Source organism: Lissotriton helveticus, chromosome 6 (genome assembly GCF_964261635.1).
Source record: "Lissotriton helveticus chromosome 6, aLisHel1.1, whole genome shotgun sequence".
NCBI classification, from domain to species: domain Eukaryota; kingdom Metazoa; phylum Chordata; class Amphibia; order Caudata; family Salamandridae; genus Lissotriton; species Lissotriton helveticus.
Genome location: NC_136067.1, coordinates 1423131822 through 1423155100, shown reverse-complemented (window position 1 = coordinate 1423155100; position 23279 = coordinate 1423131822). Strand labels below are relative to the sequence as shown.

General features: G+C 44.3%; 1 protein-coding gene across 2 annotated transcripts in view; it reads right to left on the bottom strand.

Moving 5' to 3' along the window:
- Window positions 1–21204, bottom strand: part of ENPP3 (ectonucleotide pyrophosphatase/phosphodiesterase 3) — a 709442-nt gene extending 688238 nt beyond the window's left edge. The window contains exon 1 of one of the 2 annotated variants that reach the window (XM_078649216.1): window positions 20867–21204. In XM_078649216.1, coding sequence (XP_078505342.1) covers window positions 20867–20956 — 90 coding nt within the window. In that variant the 5' untranslated portion in view covers window positions 20957–21204. The remainder of the gene's footprint in view (window positions 1–20866) is intronic. The other variant, XM_078649217.1, reaches the window with a different exon arrangement.
- Window positions 21205–23279: the final 2075 nt, after the last annotated feature.

The following is a 23279-nucleotide window of genomic DNA, read 5'->3' as shown; positions in this document are numbered from 1 at the left end:
AAAGAGTTTTATACACAAGCCCTAAAAATTAGCGACTGACAGGCTCAACACAACAAACCTTCACTCTATGGCATCGAGTGACCAGGAGGATGTGATGGCAGAATATTGCGACCCAATCTACGCCCTTATGGGAGGCATACAAATTCGGTAGATTGATCAGATGCCCAGGATCCGATAAATGGGATATCATTGGTATTTCAAGAGTTGGAGACCTGTGGTCAAAAGGAAGAGTAATCCCATTTTCAGACCTACAAAAAGAATACGACAAGGCAGCCACAGAAATGTACATATGTCTACAAATAAGGCATGCCCTTATGGCAGCCATTCTGCCAGGCATAGAACTCCCAGAGGCGTTGCTGCTTGAGGATAGGCTCCTGACTGATTATATGGACCACAAAGCGATATCTATGACATATCAAAAGCTATTCCATAATCTACCTAACACTTTTCTGTGATTGCAAGAGCTCTGGCAGGTGGATTTAGGAGACCTAGATGATGAGAAATGGCAGGAAGCATTATCCTCCCCAAGGGAGGTTGCCATTTCATCACGACTAAAACTAGTCCAACTTAATATACTCAATAGGTCCTACCTCTCATGTTGTACCTCATCAAAAATAGGTAGGAAAGAGGACTCTACATGTAGGAGATCTTGCACACACGGTCTATCATATACTTTGGGACAGCCCAGTAATAAAACGGTATTGGGAATCAATAACAACCCAACTTCAAAAGGTGTGTGGTAAAGACCTCCCACTTACGCATAAAATGTGTCTCCTCGATGTATGGAACCAGACAGATCTGAGCAGCATCTAACAACTTTGGTCCACCCTTGGAGCGATGATAGCAAAATGAAATATCGCTCAAAAATGGCGGGCGAATGAGATGCTGACTTTAGGCAGTGGGAGAGTGATATGGACTGGTCCATGGTGGTGGAAAAGGTTGTCTACAAGAGCAGAGGTTGTCCCAAGAAGTGGGACAAGATATGGGGTTAAATGGAATATGCACGGGCTAATATATGTGATCCCTCCACTATCCAATGGGGTTGCATGTAGTATAAAAGGTCTACCTGTGAGGAAAGTGACGATGGGTTGTAATGAGATACTCGCTGATTTGACATACTTCTATTGTGCAATTGTATTTTTTTGTACTGCTGTAACACCGGATGTAGTGATTTGTCACATTTGTATGATCTTGCAATGGTTCAATAAAAAATAGTTCGAATTTTTTTTTAAAAGAAGGTCCTGGACCTTTGGCTGGTGTTAAAGTGTAATCTTTCCCTCTTCAAAGTGCAAGACTAGAAACGTAGAAACTTTTTCTTCACTTTTTGAAAAAAGAACCAGAGGCTACAACCGGACCGCCTCTGAGCTGCAGTTCCTGAAATTGAACTGCCAGTCGTACTCAACAAGCTAGATTACCCTACGGAAAGGATCCTGACTTCCATAAAAGTTTCCAAGTCCATATGTAGACGTCTTCACCAGGGCCAACGCTGAACAGAACCCTGACAACAACTTCCTGGGCCCTGACTTTGTTCTTCAAAGGGTTTGGAGTTTTCCCACCTTCAATGCAGAGAGCCTCGAACTTCCCGCTTGAGCTGAGGCTCCCAAAGAGGTCCTGTGCTCTAGCTGACTGATGTCAATGCCTCTTTAAAGACTCAGACTGCACTTCAACCTGCCGACAGCCTAGACGATCAGGAAGTTTCTCGAGAAAAACAACTACGTCAAAAGGTAAACTTTTAATCGGGATGAACCGTGTCCCTGTATCCAACCAGTGCTCTATCACTATCAACCTTAACTTTTGACTTTGACTCAGTCTAGCATGCCCAGATAGCTATGTTTGGCGCTATGTGCTTGTTGGTGGTAAAAACATCTAAGATTTGTAAAGTCATATATCCGGATCCCTACATCGGATTTTCGTTGTTTTGTTGTCTAATATCTCATTAACATGTTCTCTGCTTACATTGGAGTGGGGTGTTTAATATTTTCTGTTTTCCACTTTTTAACTGTTTTGGTACTGATAAATGTTTTACACTTTTCTCCTATGTTAGGCGTGTTTGCTTTGTGCTACAGCTACTAAGAGTTATTTAAGTTGAAATTATTGAGCTCCATCTGGATCTAGTAAGGAAAAGTGGTATTATTACTGCAGAGGTCTACCATCTATTTCAACTAATCACTTTCTCACAATTTCTACAATAGGAGGATGCTCATGTGACAATAAAGTGGAGAAAAGAATGTGTCAATTAAGGGGTAACAAGAAAGTAAGTGAAAAATGAAGGTGTGTCTGACTGGTGGGACAGTGAGTGGGAGGGGTGTGTATGGTCAACGATAAGGTAGAAGTGTGTACATCATAGCCTTTGAGGTGCATGTATTTACCCATCGACAATGAGTATGATGAATGTAATGGGGGCAATGCATAGAAGGAATTTGCAGAGAGAGTAATGAGTTAGAGGTGTGCGAATGGGATGTCTATGTCCAGCATCAGTCATCAGTGGGACTCTTTCACTGGCTCTCAGTAAAAGTCCTGAAAGGAAAGGAGAGACAGATGAGATAGGGGCCTTTCATGATCACGAAACTTAGGACACACGCTATCTTCCTAAGACTGTGTTACGCCTGACACCCTTGAATGGTAGTCCCCAAACCTTTCCCTTCATCTATCCTATTTTGCTGATTTAGTTTCTGTTGGCTTTAGGACTCTTTGCACTTACCATTTGCTTACACCTAATTGGCACATTCAATTTAGTTTTAAGTCCCGAGTAACTGGTACTACTTGTACCACGGCCGATAAATTATACTAGTAGGCCTGCAGCACTCATTGTACTGCTCCCTAAATTAGCCTTTAAAACATGTCTCAGGCAGGCCACTGCAGCCTGTAGTGCAGTTGTAAACTGATATTTTGACCTGGCAAAAAACAAAAGTTTGCAGAGACTAAACCTTTCTTTTTAATATATGTAAGTCACCTCAATGGTATGCACTACAGGCTCATAGGGCAGGATGCATTGCATTTAAATGTAGGACCTGTGAGTTTAGGTTTTCCATACCCTGGCAGTGTAACACTCCAAACGTTGTGTTTCAGAATTACAAGGCCTGTCTTTTCCATGGGAAAACATTGGGTCATGTTTTTATACCTAATAAGAGCTAACAGATAAAAAAATGTATTTACATTAAAATGAATTATAATGTGAAATTCCCTTTATTGATAAAGTCAGATTTTAAGTCGCAATTCTGAAAAATGTCACTTTTAGAAAGTTGTCTTTTTTATGTACTAACCATTTGGTGCCTGTGTCCTGGGTCACATGACTAATAATAGCTTGGCAATTAGCTTTTGTGTATTCCTCCCAGACAAAGACAAAGAGGGACTAAGTGTTGGTAGGATTGGTAATCCTCTGTCATGACCTGGACCAAGCGCACAGCTGGGGTGAATCTATTTCAAACTTTTTGCATGAATATTTTAACACAAATTCAACTTCTTACATGCAAAATAATTACACATTACAAATCATCTTGAGTTTATCAATGCTTGTATAATTTCAATATTCATTGATAATAGTTATATCTTGTTTTTCTTATCTTTTGTATTTACAAATGTTCAATGAAAAAGTAATTCCTTCATGACTGAATTCAAATACTGTTTTCATAGTTCATAAACTTGTTATGATGATTACATCAATATTGTTAACATGAATATACTGATGACGGTGATTGATGGTTGTTGGCCCGATGCATTTCGGGACATGTAGTCCCTTCCTCAGGAGCCACTGTGAATAAAACAATATAGAGACAAGATATCATTGCACATTTCATAATGTCATAATGACATTTCTATGTTTATATCAGGTTCATTGTGTGAAGCCAACTAAAAAACTCGAGTCACACCAGATGCAACATGCGACTTGTGTTGAACATAACAATCCACATCCAGTTTCCTAGATCTGCCCAAGCCACAGCAGGGGAAGGGAGAAACGTTTCTGAACCAGGGGTGGTGATAGTATAGGAAGCCCCACTACTTCAAAGTCTGGCACCAGGTTTAAATATTGGACCACCTGAACTACCTCTTCACAAGCATCATGCTGAAATATTTGATCTAATCACAGAAGAATACCCCGATATATTCTTTATGTGCGAAACTTGGCTAAAAGACGAGATGGTAGCGGAACCGAACTTAGCTCTTCCCTTAGGGTACTCCATCTGTACGCTTAATAGGGACTGCAGGAGAGGCGGCCTTGCTGTTGTTTTTAAATCCCAATACTCATGCTTATTTAATAAAGAAATTATTGTAGGATGTGAAGCTGCTCGCTTCAGGATTTCGGTGAGCCCTCCGTTTACTCTGTCCGGCCTCCTGATATACCGCCCTCCAGGTCCTGCCACTAGGTTCAAAGAGGCACTCTTAGATGCAGTCAGCATGCTTGTTGCGGGCTCTGCTAATTTTAGCATTCGTGGAGATCTAAACCTCCACCTGGATTTAACTCAGGATAGTGCCATTTGTAGCTTTCTCGCAGACTTGGCAGCATTACAGCTAGATCAACTAGTTTCAGGACCCACTCATCTCGCGGGGCACCTGCTAGACCCCCTATTCTCCAACCTTCAATCCCTACAAACGGAGCTGCCTATGCCCATGGGCTGGACCGACCACTCTTTGGTTAAATGGTCTGTCCCGCTCTTAGGGCTTCCTAACTCAGGAACCTCTAAGTCGGTTTTTAAGCGTCCCTAAATCGAAGCTGGAAGATTTTCATAATTTCCTCAATACCAACCCACTAGACAACAACCTAGATTATGGCTTGTTCTGTGACTGGATCAAGAAGGGTCTAGATACGTTAGTTCCCGCTAAATGGGTCAAGGGGCGTACTTCTACTACTAGCCCCTGGTATAATGATTCCCTAACTGCTTTAAGGAAAGCATGCAAACAGGCAGAACGAGACTGGAGGAAAGATTATGAGCCTGAGAAAAAGCTGTGCTATCTGGTGAACATTAAACACTATCACAGATTGATCTGCAAAGCTCGTGCGGCCTACTATGCAAATGAGATTAGATCCAGCTCCAATCCAACTAAATGCATTTTTAAAATCCTTAAAGATCTTAGAACTAGGAAAGCGGACACACCCATTATATCATCTATGCATCTTTGCGATGAACTTGCGTCCTTCTTTGTTGAAAAAGTTTGCACCATTTATCAATCCTTTCCCAATCCCTCTACCTTCCCCATCCCTGTGAAGCCTAGCGGGGTGTCCAATGCCTCCCTGGCTACAATTCCTTACCTCTCTGAGGAGGAATTTATTCGGCTGAGCGGTAAAATTAAAACTGGCTCCCCGTTGGACCCTTTGCAGCCATCGCAATTTCTGGAGTCCCTTTCCATCTTTATGGATCCGCTCTGCAACATAATCAACTCTTCTTTCGCTACTGGGACTGTTCCAGCCCTCTGGAAACAAGTATGGGTTTCCCCTATCTTAAAGAAACGGCATTGGATCCTACCAAACCTGAGAATTTCAGACCTATATCCCTCCTTCCTTGGGTAGCCAAAATTGCAGAGGCGCTTGTTAACAACGTACTAACTCAGTTTGTGAATTCCAATAACATTCTGGATCAGTCTCAGAACGGGTTCCGTCCGGGCCATAGCACGGAAACTGCCCTTCTGGCCACAACTGAGCACCTGCGGGCTATCATGGATACTGGTCAAAGTGCGGCGCTGTTTCTGTTAGATCTCAGCGCCGCCTTTGACACAGTGTCCCATGGTATACTCCTTCAGAGGCTTGAGGAGGCAGGGATAGGGGGCCTGGCCCTGGAATGGCTACGCTCCTTCTTGGCCAATAGATCTTTTCGAGTTTCTGTTCCCCCTTTCTCCTCCCCGATCCACTCTATTGATCAGGGGGTTCCCCAGGGTTCGGCCTTGAACCCATCGCTTTTCAATCTCTATGTCCAGCCTCTAGCTGCGGTCGCCAAGCAATAGGACCTTACCATGGTCTCCTACGCTGACGGCACGCAGCTAGTTATCACCTTGGCTGAAGGTTCTTCCCCTTCTGTCTCTAGATTTAAAGAGGGTATGACAGCGGTAGCAGAATGGATGGCGGCCAACTGTCTGCAATTAAATGCTGGAAAAACTGAGATTCTGTTGGTGGGAAAAGACGCCAAACTGTGGAACGAGCAGTGGTGGCCTACTGCCCTGGGGGCAATACCAACGCCCAAGAGAGTGGTAAAAAATCTTGGAGTCTTGATGGACTTATCTCTCACTTTTCAAGCTCATACTAAGCAAGTCGCCGCCACGTGCTTTGGTATTTTGCGTGGCCTGAGACCCATTTTGAAGTATTTTGATCCACCAATACGGCAACTGATTGTTCAGGCTACCATTTTATCTCGCCTGGACTATGCGAGCTCTCTTCTTTTGGGAGCAAATAAGGCGGAAATACTCAGAATACAGCGTGTCCAAAATGCGGCTGACAGAGCTCTGGTGGGGCTCCCGCACTTTTGCTCTGCCACTAGCATGATTCGAAGGCTGCACTGGCTTCCCGCTGAAAAGCATATCCACTTTAAGACACTGTGTCTCTCTTTTAAGATCTTGAAATCCTCGAGCCCCGCTCTCATGGGGAATATGTTTACCCTCTACGTTCCTTCTCGTCCACTCCGCTCTGCCGAGCAACATCTGGCGATTGTGCCTAGAGTCAGACTTGCCCGGGCGGGTGGACGTTCTTTCAGCTATCTCGCGCCCAAGCTTAGGAACTCCCTGCCCTCACATATTTGTGCCATTGACTGCCTACTTGCTTTTAGGAAAGCTATTAAGACCTTTCTCTTCCCTCCATTATAGTCATTTGTAGGTTTTCTTTCTCATTATTTAGCAGTATGGTATATGTTGTCTGTGCCCTCTTCTTGGCCAGCACGGGGACGCCCCTTCGCTGGGGCAGCTGTGCGCTCTATAAAACTGTTAACATAACATAACATGACATCACTTCTGGACTTGTGGAAGACTCAGAAGAAGGACTGCCCAGTTGCCATATTGACTGCCCTACAGCACTGCTGCCTGAGGAAGGAAGCCAGAACTTGCTCCTTGAACCCAGGACCATCAGAGTGACTCCAAGGGCTAGATGGCTGGGCTCCTGTTCTAAGCTACAAGAACACGTCAAGCTCCAAAGACATCCCTGCAACTGGTCAGCTGACCTGCTGCAACTGAAACTGCCTAAGCCTGCAACTGGACCTGCCTGAACCCTTCTGGCCTCTGCTAGAGTGATTCCCGGATCCCCAAGAGGTGCATCTGTAAGGCCTGGACCCTTGGCTGGCATCAGAGTGTAGTCCTCTGCAACAAAAGGTGAAATACTGAGTTTTTGGGCTCTTTCCGACTGCCACAGCCCCGCTCATGAAGAGAATTGGCCAACCATGACAACCGCCACTGCGAAGCTCTGAGGAACCAGACTCTCTACACTACAGTGACTGCTAGCGACGACCCGCAAGATCTACACTTCATACTACAACAACAACAGCCTTCGGTGACTGCCAACGCGAAACTCCAGCAACGTTCGTCAGCAACGCCTGCCCAGATCTTCACGCTACAGTGAGAACCGCCTGTGATGCCAGGCCTACTCTACGCACTATAGTGACAACCATTGGCAATGCTTTCCCTGCTCCTCTCCATCTCCTCCACTGTGAATTGAACTTTTTGCACCAGACTTCGGAAAATAACTTTTTCAGTGGGACTAACCTGTTCCCTGTATCCGGCCCACGCTCCATTATGGTCCGCCTTTCCCCTCGGTCCACCACGACCACATGACCACCAGTGGCGCTTTGTGCTTTTAGGGGCAATATATACCTAAAATGTTGCAGATTTCAGGTTCTACTGATTGTATTTTTGTAGTTGTGTTCTCATTCTACTTGTGAGCATTTACTCTATTTTTCTAAATTAGTTTGAGATTTTTCTTGTGTTGTGTTTTCACTTTATTACTATTTGTGTGCTGCATAAATACTTTACACGTTGTTTTAAGTTAAACAAGAGTGCTTTTGTGCCAAACTAAAAGAGGGTTAGGCACAGATTAATTCCAAGACTTTTATGGTTCAACCTGACAGGGATTGTAGCTGTTGCTTCAGAAGGATTTCCGCCCCCTCAACCAATAACCTAACTTCCTACAGATTGAAATAAATTAATATCATGAAACTGAGGCTGCTTTGAAATGGGTACATATGACTAGCTCATGAGATTGATGGTAGTCATGATCCTGAATTTTGCACTGTGATGGTGCCCTGGCTCAGAAATAGATAACATGTTCCTGGATTTTGGAGGCATGCCATAATCGTGGACCTGATGTTCTGTAATTTGTGGAAATCAGTATTCCCAAACTGATGTCGTTCTGGCTCTGGAAGGGGGGTCATGACCCTGAAAAGTGAGGACAGCTTATGATATGTATCCTGGTACACATGCCATTATTCCAATATATGTTGGAATGCCTTGATTCTGGAACTTATTAGACTTTCTATTATTATGGAAGCAGCATGCTAAACAGCCCCTCCTGTATATCTGGAAACAGCATAATTGCGATACTCCATAGAGCCAATCGTTGCTCAAAATTGGATGGCTTTCATGAGAATCTCAGTTATCTTGCTGTTATTTGTTGGTTTCCTCCTTTCCTGTGTTTGACTAGGCCACGTGAGCTTTTTGGTTTTGCCAATGGTAGATTCACATTCGCCATTTTATAGGAAAACATAGCTTTGGTTCAAAATTACCAGTTTACTCTATTTCATGGCCACCTAGTGATCACTAGAAAAACTGCAGCAGAAATGAAGAAGGTTCAACATTGATCGTTATTTTGTTTATTTATTTATTTTGAAAGTTTTATATAGCGCGAACATGACCCTTCCTGGTATCAGAGCGATTCCAGAGAAGGCACAGTTGTATGTTTTCTTTTTGGCAAATCGGGGTGGTTTCAGAAAAAGATTGCTGGAACTTCTGGAGGATCTGTTGACAGATATTGAAGCGTTCTATAAACAAGCGCTGGCAATGCCATTCAATCTTGCTTGTATGTAAAGTTGGGTGAGCAGACGTCCCGGATTTCCCCGGACAGTCCCGGTTTTATGAGTACTGTCCTGGTGTCCCGAAGCTTTTCTTAATTTTGAAGGTATGTTCTGGGTTTTGGGACAAGGTCAATTCAACCTATAAAGGAGAAGTGAAAAGTGCGGGCTCGTTAAACAATTTGTCTGTTTCAGGCAGCGCATGGGGATATGGGAAGAATGCAGGGGAGACATAGTGGAAAGGAGGGCAGGGGGGGCTCAGGGCAAAGGTGACGTCATAGCTAATGTTTTATAAGTATAGCTTGTACATGTGTGGCTATATTATATACGCCGCCCCCCAAGCAAAAAATCAGGACAAGCCAGTCGTAATTAAGGCTAAAGACTTTAGTCCTACTTTTATGTCTGGCCTGTCCCAGTTTTTTCTTCTCAAAATCTGGTCACCCGAATGTAAAGGTAAGTGAAACCGATTGGCTTTGCCAATGCTTCTTCTGTAAGTAGGAGGCATGCCGTGAGTGAGTTATTTAAATAAAGTCACAGCCTTTCCATTTAAAACCTAGAACTTTATTCTCAAGTTCATGTGTGAAATCTGTTTGAGTTGCTCCATTGTTTCAAATTCATGAGTCCTCCAGTTGATGGGTATATATTTATTAAGAGAATACACACACATACCTTCAACTAAACTCCACCTGAAAAAGGCATGCCTCACTGGATGCATGCATCAAAGAGCGATGCAGAGAGATTGTTCCAGATTTGTGTGACAAAAATATTAGAAACTAACACATGAGTAAGAATGAGATTTTCCTACATGACCATTGGCAATTACCTACCAAACAAATCAGCCTGTCCAGCATTAGAACTGAGAGCTAAATACATGATAGACATTGAGCAGCGGCACCACAATCCCAATCTTTGTATCTAAATTTGAGGGATGGTGTTTGCTGTGCCAATCCTGTGCTCCACCAGGCCCAAAAGGCGGCAGGTGGTCACTGTGAATGTTCCTTGAGACCAGCCGACCCTTACGCTTTAGACTTCCTTATACTGTGTCAATAATTACCAGCGACAGGATGTGCATGCATCTACCTACCACCTGGTCCATTCACCTTTGGTGATGGCCTGCTCTGAATCTCTGTGCCAATCTACTGTTCCATCCGCTCTTTGAGAAACATGTTCTATTTCCTTACACACTTTCTAGAATGGTAGTTCTATCCCTGATGGTGAAAGACTCTATCCTAGCAACAGTTCCTTCAGCAGTTAGGTACTAGCTCACTGTCCAGTGCCACCCATCCTTAGTCTGGCTCTGTATCCATCTACCAGTGAACCGAACGCATTTAGCTTTGTAGGGCATCCATGTGCCAGCTGCTAAAAAAGAAATTCTCTACAGAGTCAGAGAATCACCTAGGACTTTTGTACCCCATGCTTTTTGTGAAAAAGGTATCATCTCTAAACGTATATCAGATTTGCTGTGGTATCATCGATACAAGTCTTATCTGTGCTGCTGGGACAGAAATGTCCCCTGTATGGATTACCGGCATGTTCCCCTGCACTGAGTGCCCAACTGCAATTATCTGATATCCTGGTTTTTGATTTTGCCCTCAGCCTTGCCCTAATCTAGTGCTTGCACAGAGTCCTGAACTGTCCCTTGATAAGAGTAAAGTCATGGGCCTGTCGTGGTGCGTAAAGCTTGCCCTCATTTGTTGATAGTGGACTACAGGTTCTGTCATGGGTTTAGCGTGTAGAGCGGTGGTGGCAGCATACTGTGAATCAGAATTTGTGACCAGTTACTCAGTCCCTTTTTTTCATTTATCATAGAGTTGTTCTTACACCTGTAAGTGTTTCCAAGTTTTCACCTTCCTCACCATCTGTTTGCTGGTCATGTTCCTCCGAACCAGGTACACTTAAACATCAATTGTTTGAATGTCCCTTTGTTTTCTCATTTTGGAACTCTATATGGGATATATGCATGCGTATGTTTCAATGTTCTAGACATTTATGTTAGCAAATGCATTTTTAGGTTCCTTATCTGATGATATTGAATTAATCTCATCTAATGCTAGACTACTTGATTTATTCATTGCGATTGCATTTAAAGTTATTTTATCTTGTTGGAAAGATAACTCCAAACTTTCTGTTACAACTTGGTGGAATTTCATTTGTGACGAACATAGGATTTCAATTGCCTCTTCTTCTTCTATTCCTTCAAAAATGAGATCTGATCTCCTATGGCTTCCTTTTGTTACTTACCTTTCTTCTACCCATCCGACTTGAGCTTATGATTTGTCCTATATCCGCATATTCCCTCATTCTTCCTTGTTTCTTTTTTCACCTCTTCCCTCTCCATTCCCTGTTCTCTCTCCCCTTCCCTGCCTTCCCACTTTCTTTCTTTCTTCTTCTTTCCTCCTCTTCTTTTCTTTTCTTTACCTTTTTGCATTTTTCATCAAGTCTATTGTTTATTGTTTTAACTTATCATATTCCTCTTAATATTATATTGCTTTGCTTGTATTCTGTTAAAACTTAATAAAAATCTATTAAACTAAAAAAAAAAAGAATTTGTGACGACCAGACCTTTCTATCTGTGTCACAGCACTGGAGGCCTTTAGGCCCACTTATGTAATGTTTCACTGCTACACGCTATCCCAGGTCCTTGCGTTAAAATCGTAGTGCAAGTTTGCTTGTATGTATGTGTGTTGAACTTGTCTGCATGGTGCATATGCTGTGCTTATGAGTAAACAAGAGTAATAGCTGCCTGAGGGTTCCATTTATAAGCTTCTGGCCTGTTCATATGCACAGGATAAATGTTAAGTTGTTTTCCCAGACAGTAACTCTTTTGCTGACATTGCTTTAGGTAGAGGGAGGAGAGCTAGACACTGAAGTGGGGAAAAAGGAGACTGGGCTCCCTTTGGAAATGTAATTAGGTTCTTTAAGGAACTGGTGAAAAGTCTTTCTACACACTGTCATTTGCGAGATGGTGGGGGTGATTGTGGGACTGTTGTGCAGAGCATGAAGGGTCTTTTAGGAGAGCCCTGCCTTTTATCTTTTTTCATGATCACCGTACAGAGTGGCCAATAATAGCCAGGTTAAAGTCACACCTTCTTCTACATCTTTTGAAAGTTCTTTAAACTGGAGACCACCCTACTGTGAAAAGCATATCTTAGTTCAAAGGCTGTGCCTGTAAGACAATCTGAAAGTGACACATGAAAGAAGAACTAATCCCAATCGATTCTGTGAGTGCAGACTGAGAACCTGCAAGTGGGCTGTACTGTGGCACCATCCTGAAGTGTGCCCAAGAGGACTGCATTTGCTGTAACACTGAACACCTGTGCCAAAAGATGGCAGTGCTGTTGCAAGTTGAGAAGTGAGGCCAAAGTAGACTGCACGGCCGTGACAACTGACCAGACCTGGGTGGGTCATGCTGCTGTCCTGTCATCTGAGAATCCCACTTTTATACAATGAGTGAAGCCATGGGATGCAGAGTCCCTATCTGTTTATGGTGATCTCTCCAGGTTGTTCTCCAGACGCAGCCTTTATGCGGTCACAGCCCTTGAGTTCAGCCCACTGGGAGTTGTACCTTATGTCCTGAATGTAAGGTCTGCAAGACACTCCTTTGCGAGTTTTTGCATCACTCAGCGTCTGATCCGATGAAGCTTCAAGCTGCGTGCTGAGGCGTTGTGAGGCTTCGCATCGCTGGGTGCCAGGTCCGATTAAACCATTCAGGTAGGAACTGCATGGCACTGTGGGGCTCAGCATCACTCTGTGTAGGATCCTGTGAAGCTTCCAGGCGGGTTCTCTGCAGTGTGTTTCTGCACGCTTCATATTGCTCAGCGTCGGATACAGTGAAGTCTTCGATTCAGAGCTGTGCGACTTTGCGGGGCCTTGTGTTCCTTCACGTCAGATCTGATGAAACCTTCAGTTAGGCAGGGAGAAGTACAATCCGACTACTGCCAAGGGTCCAGGACAGCACTTGGGACTCAGGCCTTGCCCTCACAGAGGCCAGAAGAGGGGACCAGGTCAGATCCAGATGGGTCTGGTCAGGTGGACAACAGGAAGAGCATTTGGAAGCTTACTGTGTCCCTTTAACTTACACAAGAGGTCAGTCAACTGACCCTTTGAGCTTCTCTGAGTAGCCTGTGTTCAAGGGAAGCAGGTCTAATACTGTATCTTCAGTCAGTAGGGCAGTTTATCTTCATCTGACAGCAGGGCAATCCTTCATCTGAATCTTTCACAGGAACAGGAGTGTTCTTGTGAGTTTTTCTGAATGTCATATTTTTATACTGTTGCCAGCCTTTGTGTGGTGGAATTCCTTGACCAAACGTCAAAATGTGTTCTCATCAGCTCGTCCCCTTCTCCTGGGTTTGCCAACAAATTGTCTTTGGTGACAAAAGGTAGGACAGGCCTGATGTCAGGTTCCTTTGAGTATGCTGCAGGACAAGGGAGTAGCCAGAAAAATTAAGCACACCCCACTTTGAACTAGGGGTGTGCAAAATTCATGCAGTTTGCTTTCGCATAACTATGTGAATTAATGGGTAAAATACAGGAAATTTCGGGAAATTTAGTAACTAGTGTTATATTTCAGCGTGAAATGTGTTTGTGCATCTATCTGTAATGCGAGGATGCCTTTTCTACTAAGAAAAATAGTAGGAATAACAAGTACTGCACACAACATCCACACACGTTTTGGCATTATGCATTGCTCCCATGCTTCTGCGCTATAATTATGCCATGAAATAATGGCGTAATTTCAGGAGTTTCCTATGAATTGAAATTCACAAAATGATGTGAATTGTGCTAGTGTAATTGTAATTTCACTAGGCCTGCTCTGACTCAAACCTCTAATGACACCAAGTGAGCATACCAAGTAAGCCTGCCTCTTCCTAGAAATTTTCTGTTAACCCTTACATCTATTCATACTCTCACGCTCCCATCAATTCTTTCACTTTTTCATATGTCCTCTTACTATTACAATTAACATTTCATCTATCTACAGATACATCTATCCATGCTTTCACTCATCTATTCACCATTTCACATGTTCCCATCCATCCTCTGACCACTCTGCTCACATATCAATCCATCCTTTCACTCTTCTATCTTTCTGCCCTTCTGTTTACCTAGCCACCCTTTCAAACATCCAGCCTTGCACCCTTCCTTTCTTCTTGTCACTCTTTGTTTTCACTTTTTCTTTTACTGTTCCTTCCTTTCACATTTTCCTTTCTCCTTTTTCTTCCTATCCCCTTTATATCAATCTTTGTTTTCTCACGTTTTTTCTATCTTATCTTTCTCTTCCCCATATGCTCTGCTGGTCTCTGTCCTTAGGTTACTTCCAGGGATTTAAGTGAGATGAAAAAATGGGGGATCTCTCAAAGGGGCCTGGCCAATGTATTTAAGGCTGTGGCTTAAAAACACCTACGCTAAAAATGTGTGCTTAGCCGGTGTGCAACGCCCATTGGGCTTAAAGGGCTTCAGCCGCCCCCTCCCCCGTCGTGTGTGTCAGCCCGGGTAGAGACAGCTTCCCTGGTTGGTAACTGTCTTATTGCAGCAGCACCCAAGAACTTCACAGGTCTTTAAAAGACCATTTACTTGTTAACAAGGCTTTGGAAGAATTACCCCCCCCCCCCGAAATTTTTATTAGCCCCCCCTAGAAATTGCACCTCTGGTGCTTAGCATAGTGTGCCGCCCGACTTGTGTTTTGCTGTTTCTTTCATTGCATCCAGATATATGATACAGCAAGTAGCATAATACCTACAACAAGTCAGGACTATTGGCTTCGTCGATGGTTGTTAGTTGCATAAGATAAATAAGCAGCTACTATGGCTTGTACATAATATTGAAAAAAAGCTTCCACTTAAAGCCCTGGTGACACCGCGACGATGTTGCTGCTCCTGATTTTTAACAGGAGAAGGGAAATCCAGAGAGAAAATGACTCTCTTCAAAGGATTTCCCTTCTCCTGCAATGCTCACCTGGCATGAGGTAATGCCGTAGCTTCTCCACTAGTTAGAGTGGGCAGTGTGATCATGCGCAAGGATCAGGCGGAAGGATCTGACCCAGGAATCGCCATGCCGGGAGGACTTTAGGACCGTAGGCATTAGCCTAAATAGAAATGTTTTATTACTGAAGAATTATATTTTTATATTTCGGACACTGTACACATCTTGAAACAGGAATTTTCGACGTGATTTAACCCATTTAGCCTTGAGAAAGCCCCGGCGCAAATCGCCAAGAGGGGGCGAAACACGTGTCGGCTGTCCTTGTCGTATGAATCAAAATAAAGAAACCTTGCTGCAAACAGAAATGTCTCTGTCCTTCATATTATGAGCTGGAAAAAACGGATATTAATCCTGGCAAATTAAACCAATCTTATGTGGAGATCACACTTACAACTTTTCAAAACTGTTTCCCTAACCCTGAAGCCCAAGAGGTCCAGAGCTTCGAGTGTGTCTCCACCCACCAACTAACCACACTTATTCAAGTGTTGTCTAAAGCGTTGAAATCCTTGGGCCTTTGCTACCTTATCTACATGCGCACATCTATGTGCCTGCTGCCACTGCAGTCCGGAGAAAAACGGACCGCCTGTGCCAGAGCACAAAACAGAGCCCCATAGAGACCCGTTTCGAGGCCCCCTTTAAAAAACTACTGGTGCTTCGTAAAGGTGAGACCCGGCCCACTTAAAACCCTGGTCCTTTCAAAACATCCTAACTCCCACCACTCAGCCATGCAATTTTCTTAAGGCATTTTATGAGCTTTTGTTTTCAGCACTGCAGACTGAGGAGGCCAGTCCAAAATGAATAAACCTTGAGTTGCAGAGATTTCACAGGCCATCCGCTACAGTGGCTGCCCCCACCTAAGCTGATAAAAAAAGGTGCATGCAGGGGTAGAGGGTAGGGGAATGTCAATGAGCCCATCTTACTTTGGAGTCTCATCCTGGTTGGGAGCTATTTGGATCTTAACACCTTGATGCAAATGCAATGGAGGGAAACAAAGGAACTCAGCTTGTTATAAGCACTTAAGAGAAACTATCGGTCAGGTTTTTGTCTCTGTTTGACCCCTGTAAAACATATGCCTGAACTGTAAGGATGTCAGATGCATCTGTAAGGCATTTATGCTAATAATGATGCAAGCAGAAGCTATTATTTTTTTAACTTAATTTCTGTTATAACCCAACTCGTGCAACTGGAGGATGTTGGAGCGCTTTACGTCACATAATATAAAAAGACAATGAAGCATACATATGTAAATCAATGTACAGGAAATGTTACATGAGATAATGAGGGTTACAAGGAGTAGGAGTTACATCATCCATACTGGTAGACATTTAATGCAAAAAGCTCTTGGTCTGGGCAAACAGTAAGTCAGGAGTTAAAACATTGGGTTGTCTGTACTAATAAAAACATTACTGCCCAATTGCTCAGGGCAACCACGGAATAATCATAACTAATAATTGTGAAAAAAGCAATAACGTCCAAACACTATACCTTGAAGTTTGCTTGCAGCTCCTTGTTTCACTGTGTTATATTAGAAGGGCTGCAGCATACGTATTTCAATGAACAAGGGGATATCTTTGACAAAAGCAGTAATTCACTGATCTTTCATCATAAAAATCTACATTTTGATCTTCATATCACATGTTGTGCTTTGCAGCAGGTGCATTCACCTTACAAGGCGGCTCATTCGAGCTAGCTGACCTGTGCTGCACAGACGGCAAACAACCTTTACAACGCAACTTTTACAACGCACTACCATTACAACAAAACTTTTACAACGCAACATCTATTACAGCGCATGCCATTACAACGCAACCATTACAACGCATGACACTACAACGCATACCACTACAACGCATGTCATTACAATGCAGTCATTACAACGCATACCATTACAACGCATAACATTACCATCCAACACTTACCCTACTGTTGCACCCCCTGGAGTTAGAATAGTAATTTTAACCCCTACACTATCCAACACTTACCCTATTGTTGCACCCCCTGGAGTTAGAATAGTAATTTTTACCCCTACACTATCCAAGACTTACCAAACATGCAATGTAATGTTATGCGTTGTAATGGTATGCGTTGTAAAGGTAGTATGCGTTGTAATGGAATGCGTTGTAAATGTCGTTTTAAAAAATTCGTTGTAATGGCATGCGTTGTAAAAAATGCGTTGTAAAGGTATGCGTTGTAAAAGTATGCGTTGTAACGTCATACATTCGCACAGACAGAAACCAAAAGTGGGCACAGGCCAGTCTCCTCCTGCTGCCTGTGCCCTCCCTCTCTGGGGTCTCACTGTCCTGAGGAGTGGGGTGTTTGAGGAAATGAGAGCAGCTAAATTTCAAACGGTCATCAATGGTAGCGCTTGCAAGCACTACATTGGGAATGCCTCTATGTGGGTTGCACATAACAGCCAAACTGCAATGCCTCTAGCACCAAGGAAATGATATGAGTAATAAGTCTTACCAATGCCTTATGATTTACAACTCAAATATCAACTTTAGAAATTCCACCATTTTGTTTCGAACATCGGCTTATAAGTTTTGAAAATACACACATTTTTGTCTCAAATACATGCTTTTCAATTTTGATATACATACATTAATTCAACCAAGCAAACATTTCTGATTAGTAGACTGGGCTGCACACAGGTGAGCTACTGACAGATAGCTGGAGACTGAGCTACCAGTAGCTCAGGAACTACTACTCCTTGGAGAAGCCGGATCGAGGGCCACTGTCAGCTGTTCTTAAGGTGGTTAAAGATTTTGATTTTTTAGAGCCAAGATACCCTTCTGGGTGAACGCTGTGCTTCACAAACACCCCGCCCCTCCCCTCGCCGTCCAATCCCTGTCACAGATGTTTACCCTTCAAACATGACACGTATTCACCACTAATCTCTACTTCTGTGCGCTTGAGTTCTGCAGTGCTGAGCCCGCCATTTCTCCGAGCAAAAAACATGAAAGGGCTTTTTTCTATCCGATGCGTGGATGTAAGTAGAAACATAGGTTAGACAGAACATGAATGTGGGCAGTGCCGGCGCTGGGCATGGGCAGTGTGGCCAGCTGCTCAGGGCCTCGCACTCAGCCTACCAGCATGGGGCCCTGCACCGATGGTATGTCCTGTTGTTTCCCTGCCCATCCAACTAAAAGAGAGGTGTCTCCTTGCAATTAAGGTCCATGGGAGGGGTCCCCTCCCCAGGCTTCTCAGGGATGGTGTCTGGAGGCCTAGGGGAGGGAGATGCTTCCTCATGTCCCAATTGCAAGGAGACCATTCAGAGACACTGCGGGACGTCCATTGTCCAGCATTTTAGCACCCCCACAGTTTTATCTTTTAGCCCACAAGCAATTCTCACACCGGGCTGAAGGTGTGAGAATTGCTTGTGGGCTGAAAGTTAAAACTTTGGGAGCACTAAAATGCTGGACAATGGGCCTCCCGCAGTGTCTCTGAATGGTCTCCTTGCAAGGGGTCACTTATGTAAACCAGAGGGGCCTCACATATTCCCTTTTGGCCCAGGGCCCCGCAAATCCTAGAAACGGGCCTGTATTAGGGCACCTCACCTTGAAAGGAGGCCTCACTCGCCTCGCGCTCTGTACCATATTGAGTGTAATTTTCCCACGCGTTCCCTTTTGTTTACACTGCGGTGAAATAGTGCCCTTGGATAAACTGGAAAGTAAATATGCTAAAACCGTTCACTGAAGCCTCACTTTCAGAGGCATGCTCGGCAGAATTCACAGCCGCGCTGCTCCCCAAAGTGATTTGTGTCAAAAATGCTCTGGGACTTTAGTGTGCGTCATAGAAAGTAAACACTCAGGGAAATTCCAAAGAGTTAGTGTCCCTGCTAATGTCTGGGTTTTTTTAGCCCAGTATTGTAATTAAGATTCAAATGAGCAGCCAAACATGGTTATATTGGAGCGTGTTTTATCCGAATGGCGGCAAGGTCACCTGTCTCCTCAGAACTTCTGGGTCACAGCTGCAATCTAACCTTGGTAATTGTATCAGAACGTTCATGAATTATTTTGTGAAAGTTTGGGTATGCAACATTGGATTTCAAAATCACGGCACTCTTGGCGTGTTTTATAATTGAATATAAGTTGACATCTTTGGAAATTCCTGTCAAAAACGTACAGCGTGCCTTGTGCGCACTCTTAAATGAACTTATGGAAAGCATGCGTTATCAAAGCCTCATGGGCTATGCGCTAATCCATTATTCTCGTACCGACTACTTCCCCCACTCCCCATTTATCTGAAACTATGACAACACCTTCAAAGATTAGATTACTATCATAACTGACATAAGACCCCATGGCAGGCGAGCCCTCTTGACATTTAAAAAAAAGAAAATGTACGTTGTTATAGTGCTTGAACTCGACCCACAGGTATTTGAGCGCTTTAAACGAGCACCAGTTACATTACATGAGGACACATTCTTTTGTGCTAGGCACGGAGAGGTTAAGTGGTTTGCCCAGAAATATAGCCACTTCCGAGATCCGAACCTGGTTCCCCAGTTTAAAAGTTGGCAGCTACGGTCATTACGCAATTTTAAGTCAGGAGCACTTTGCAGGCTGGCTTATTAAATTTAAAAGCATACTCATAACCAGCGCTTGAAAATGGTATAACTGGAGATGCGAATGGAGGGGAGATGAGACAGGCATTGCTGCCCAGATGTTGCCTTGCAATTAAAACTATTAACCACTCTTTCCCTGTTTCTATGCCCTGGCCTTTGGGCACTTAACAGTCGTTCATGCACTCAGCAGAGGGTGTTATCAGATATTAACGCCCTAAGCACAGGTCAAAAACACTTAAGTAATACATAAAACACGGATGTGAATGCAAAGCTGTACAAAATAAGGGGCAGATTTACAAGCCCCTTGCGCCTCCTTTACGCCCCAGTTGCGCCACTTTTGTGACGCAGTGGCGGCGCAAAAGATGCACCATGCTGGGGCGTATTTACAAAGTTACGCATCTGGGAGATGCGTCACGTTGTAAAGTCGTGCGCCAGAAGTAGGCGTTCCTGTGCAGCGGGGGGCATTCCGAACACAGGAACGCCTTCCAAAAGTGGCTGAGTGAAATCTACTAGATTTCACTCAGGCACTTTTGAGCCCATGCTGCGTCAAAACCCTGCGCCTGCTTGAAGCAGGCCTACGGATTGACGCAGCATTGTAAAGATAGGGCCCCCCAGAGCATTGCTGGAGCAGCGTCGCGCTTGCGACGCAACTCCAGCAATGAGCCGCCTTTACGGCAAAGATGCGTCACGCATCTGTGCCATTTTTGCCCAATGGTGCGCCACATTGTAAACGCGCCGCATCCATGGTGGCGGAGCCGTGGCGCACAATAACTGGCGCATCCCTGCTGATATGAAGGGATGCGCCAGTTGTTGTAAATCTGCCCCTAAGTGCTTAAAAGACACTTAGCGACAAAAACAACTGCATACATTCCAAGCCTTCTGATTGGCTAAATCATCCTCAGCATTTCGTAAAGTGTGCCAATGCCCATTAATGAATTGGTCCGTGGAGGAAAACGTTCAGCAAGTGTAATACTACACTGCGCTCACCAAGCTCAAAGCAAACAGATTCCTGAAGGCACGAAACAGCAAGCACAACTGATCTCTGCCAGTCTACATCAGTGAACAGGCGGAAAAGAGACTCCTAAATTAAAAATATATATATACCGTAATATTCTATAAAACAACTAAATGTTCAACATCCTGACATGACATGCTACTGTGTTAAACGACATTCGATTAGCAGCAAATCCAGTAAAGAGGTAGAGCACGAACTATATATAACACGAGCATCAGTAAAAAGTAACTTCTGTTTGCCTTTTAAAGCTCTGTTTGACTTTATCTTCAGAGTTCAAGACGTGTCCTCTGTAAACAACCAGGAGCAAATAATGTTGTAGCCACTTACCCCAAAAGTGATCTTCAGTTTTCTTAGGGTGTTTTCGGCTTTGGTTAGTTCTTTTTCAAAATCCGGGCTTAAAACCATAGAGCTGCTCATGTTTGGGACTGGGTCTCGTGCACAAAGGGTGAGCGTGTGATTCCGAGAAGAGTTCCACGGTACTGGTGAGGAGTCTGGAATGTATCTGGTAAGATTAGAGCACCGCAGCTCTCCTCACTTCCGTGTCGCGCGTCACCAGTGCCAGGCTTAAGACTGCTGCACCTCCGCAAGAACAGAAAGCCACTCAACCAGGTCAGGGCAGAGGTGTGTTCGGTAATGACCCAGGGCATCAAATGAACAACAGGCCAGAGACTTTGAGCCACTATCTCATACATTATCATTAAGCTATACATTGATTAACTCTATCTTAGGTTGTAAAGATAAGATTTGCACCAGGGCATCAGAAAAATACGGAAACACAGGGTGGTAAATTCGTGAACTCAAAGGCCACGTTTCACTGCCACAAATAGATTCTGACCTAGACCCCGATTTTCAAAACTCATCTTTAAAACGCCCTGAATCTGCAACTTTGGGATTATGTGCTTGATTTGTGTCGGTGTTTACGGTGCTCAGCACTGGCTTTTTTTTCCAAACATCGGCATTTATTTACTAGAGTACACCTCGAGGTGGCGCTCTCTGGCTGTTTTTCTGCAATGTATGCCGGCTCAGTGTTTAACAATTCAATAAACTAAAAGAACACACCATTTCCGGCCTATCCTAATGCCTGGGGTGACCAATTGTCCAAAATGTCACACTGTTCAAGTGTGATAATTACTAATTAATGCTGCTACTGGCATCTGACGGCAGGAGCTGCGGGTAGTGCATTGGAAGACCTGGCACTGACATTTTTACAAAATATGCTATATTTGGCGCTGATGTCCTGATCTTTTACAAAGAATGGCAAGAGTATTGCAGCAATAGACTGTGGTCGTAGAGTTCCAAAAGTAACCAGACTAGGCAAAAGTAGATGATACAGATTCTCCACTATTTAGAAAATCCATATGGCAAATCCTGCCTAAATTTGCATTTATGCAATTGATTTACTTTTCGGCAGAGGGGAAATATAGAGCTATAGTCATTCAATACATGTTTCATCTGGTTTAGTGGTTACCATCACAGACAGAGTCAGCCTCAGCTTGTGGTGATTCTCTGTGGATTCTGAGTGACCTCATCATAGTGGACTTGTTTTATGAATTAAGCAGTGGGTGTGTGGTGTTGCCAGGGCTTTAAGTGGGGGGGGGGGGGGCGGGCGGGGCTGTGGGGGGCTGAGCCCCCCCCCAGTTTTTTGGGGGGGCCTCGAAAGGGGGCTCTAGGGGGCTCTATTTTCAGGCCTCAAAGGTCAAAGGTAGGGTGAGCAGACGTCCCGGTTTTTTTGTTTGGTGTTACTAGTGTGGGTAACATGTCTTGATAGTGAAATACTGCCAATTTCGGTTTTTCACTATTGAAAGGCTGTGACATGTTTACCTACAGTTGCTGTGATTGCTGAGGAAGGGACTGTCTGCTGTGTGCTGTGTCCCCCTAACTTGAAGAGGAGCAGTGCTCTGTGCTTTGCCCCTCTGAAGCCTGCCTGTCTCCAAGGGCCTAAGAAGAGCTGGGATACAAAAGTTCTCCAGCACCCACCCTTCCAGCTGCTGTGTGGGTCTCTGCACTGTGACTTCGTGAAGCTGCCCCCCTGTGAAATCTGCCTCGGTGTGCTCATCGCGACACAAAAGGGGATGATGGACGGAGCGTTTGAGCAAATCAAACACTCACCCCCAGTCAACTGATCTGGGTTTAATCCATCACCATTCTTTAGCCCACTCAGCCACCCGATTTCAGACATGGCTATATGCAAATCAGTCTGACCCTGTGCCTCATGGGAACAGTCCAGCCCGAACTGCCAAGCCATGTCTTCCATGGACCGGAAACAAGCATCCTGGGACCGGTTTCGGATTCATAATCCTCATCAGCCAGGCTATCTTGAATCCAGTGGCCAAGTGAGCAAGGGACTCACGTCTGAGCATACCCTGCCACACTTAGGGCGAACAAAGCGACACAAAAGGGGATGATGGACGGAGCGTTTGAGCAAATCAAACACTCACCCCCAGTCAACTGATCTGGGTTTAATCCATCACCATTCTTTAGCCCACTCAGCCACCCCATTTCAGACATGGCTATATGCAAATCAGTCTGACCCTGTGCCTCATGGGAACAGTCCAGCCCGAACTGCCAAGCCATGTCTTTCATGGACCGGAAACAAGCATCCTGGGACCGGTTTCGGATTCATAATCCTCATCAGCCAGGCTATCTTGAATCCAGTGGCCAAGTGAGCAAGGGACTCACGTCTGAGCATACCCTGCCACACTTAGGGCGAACAAAGCGACACAAAAGGGGATGATGGACG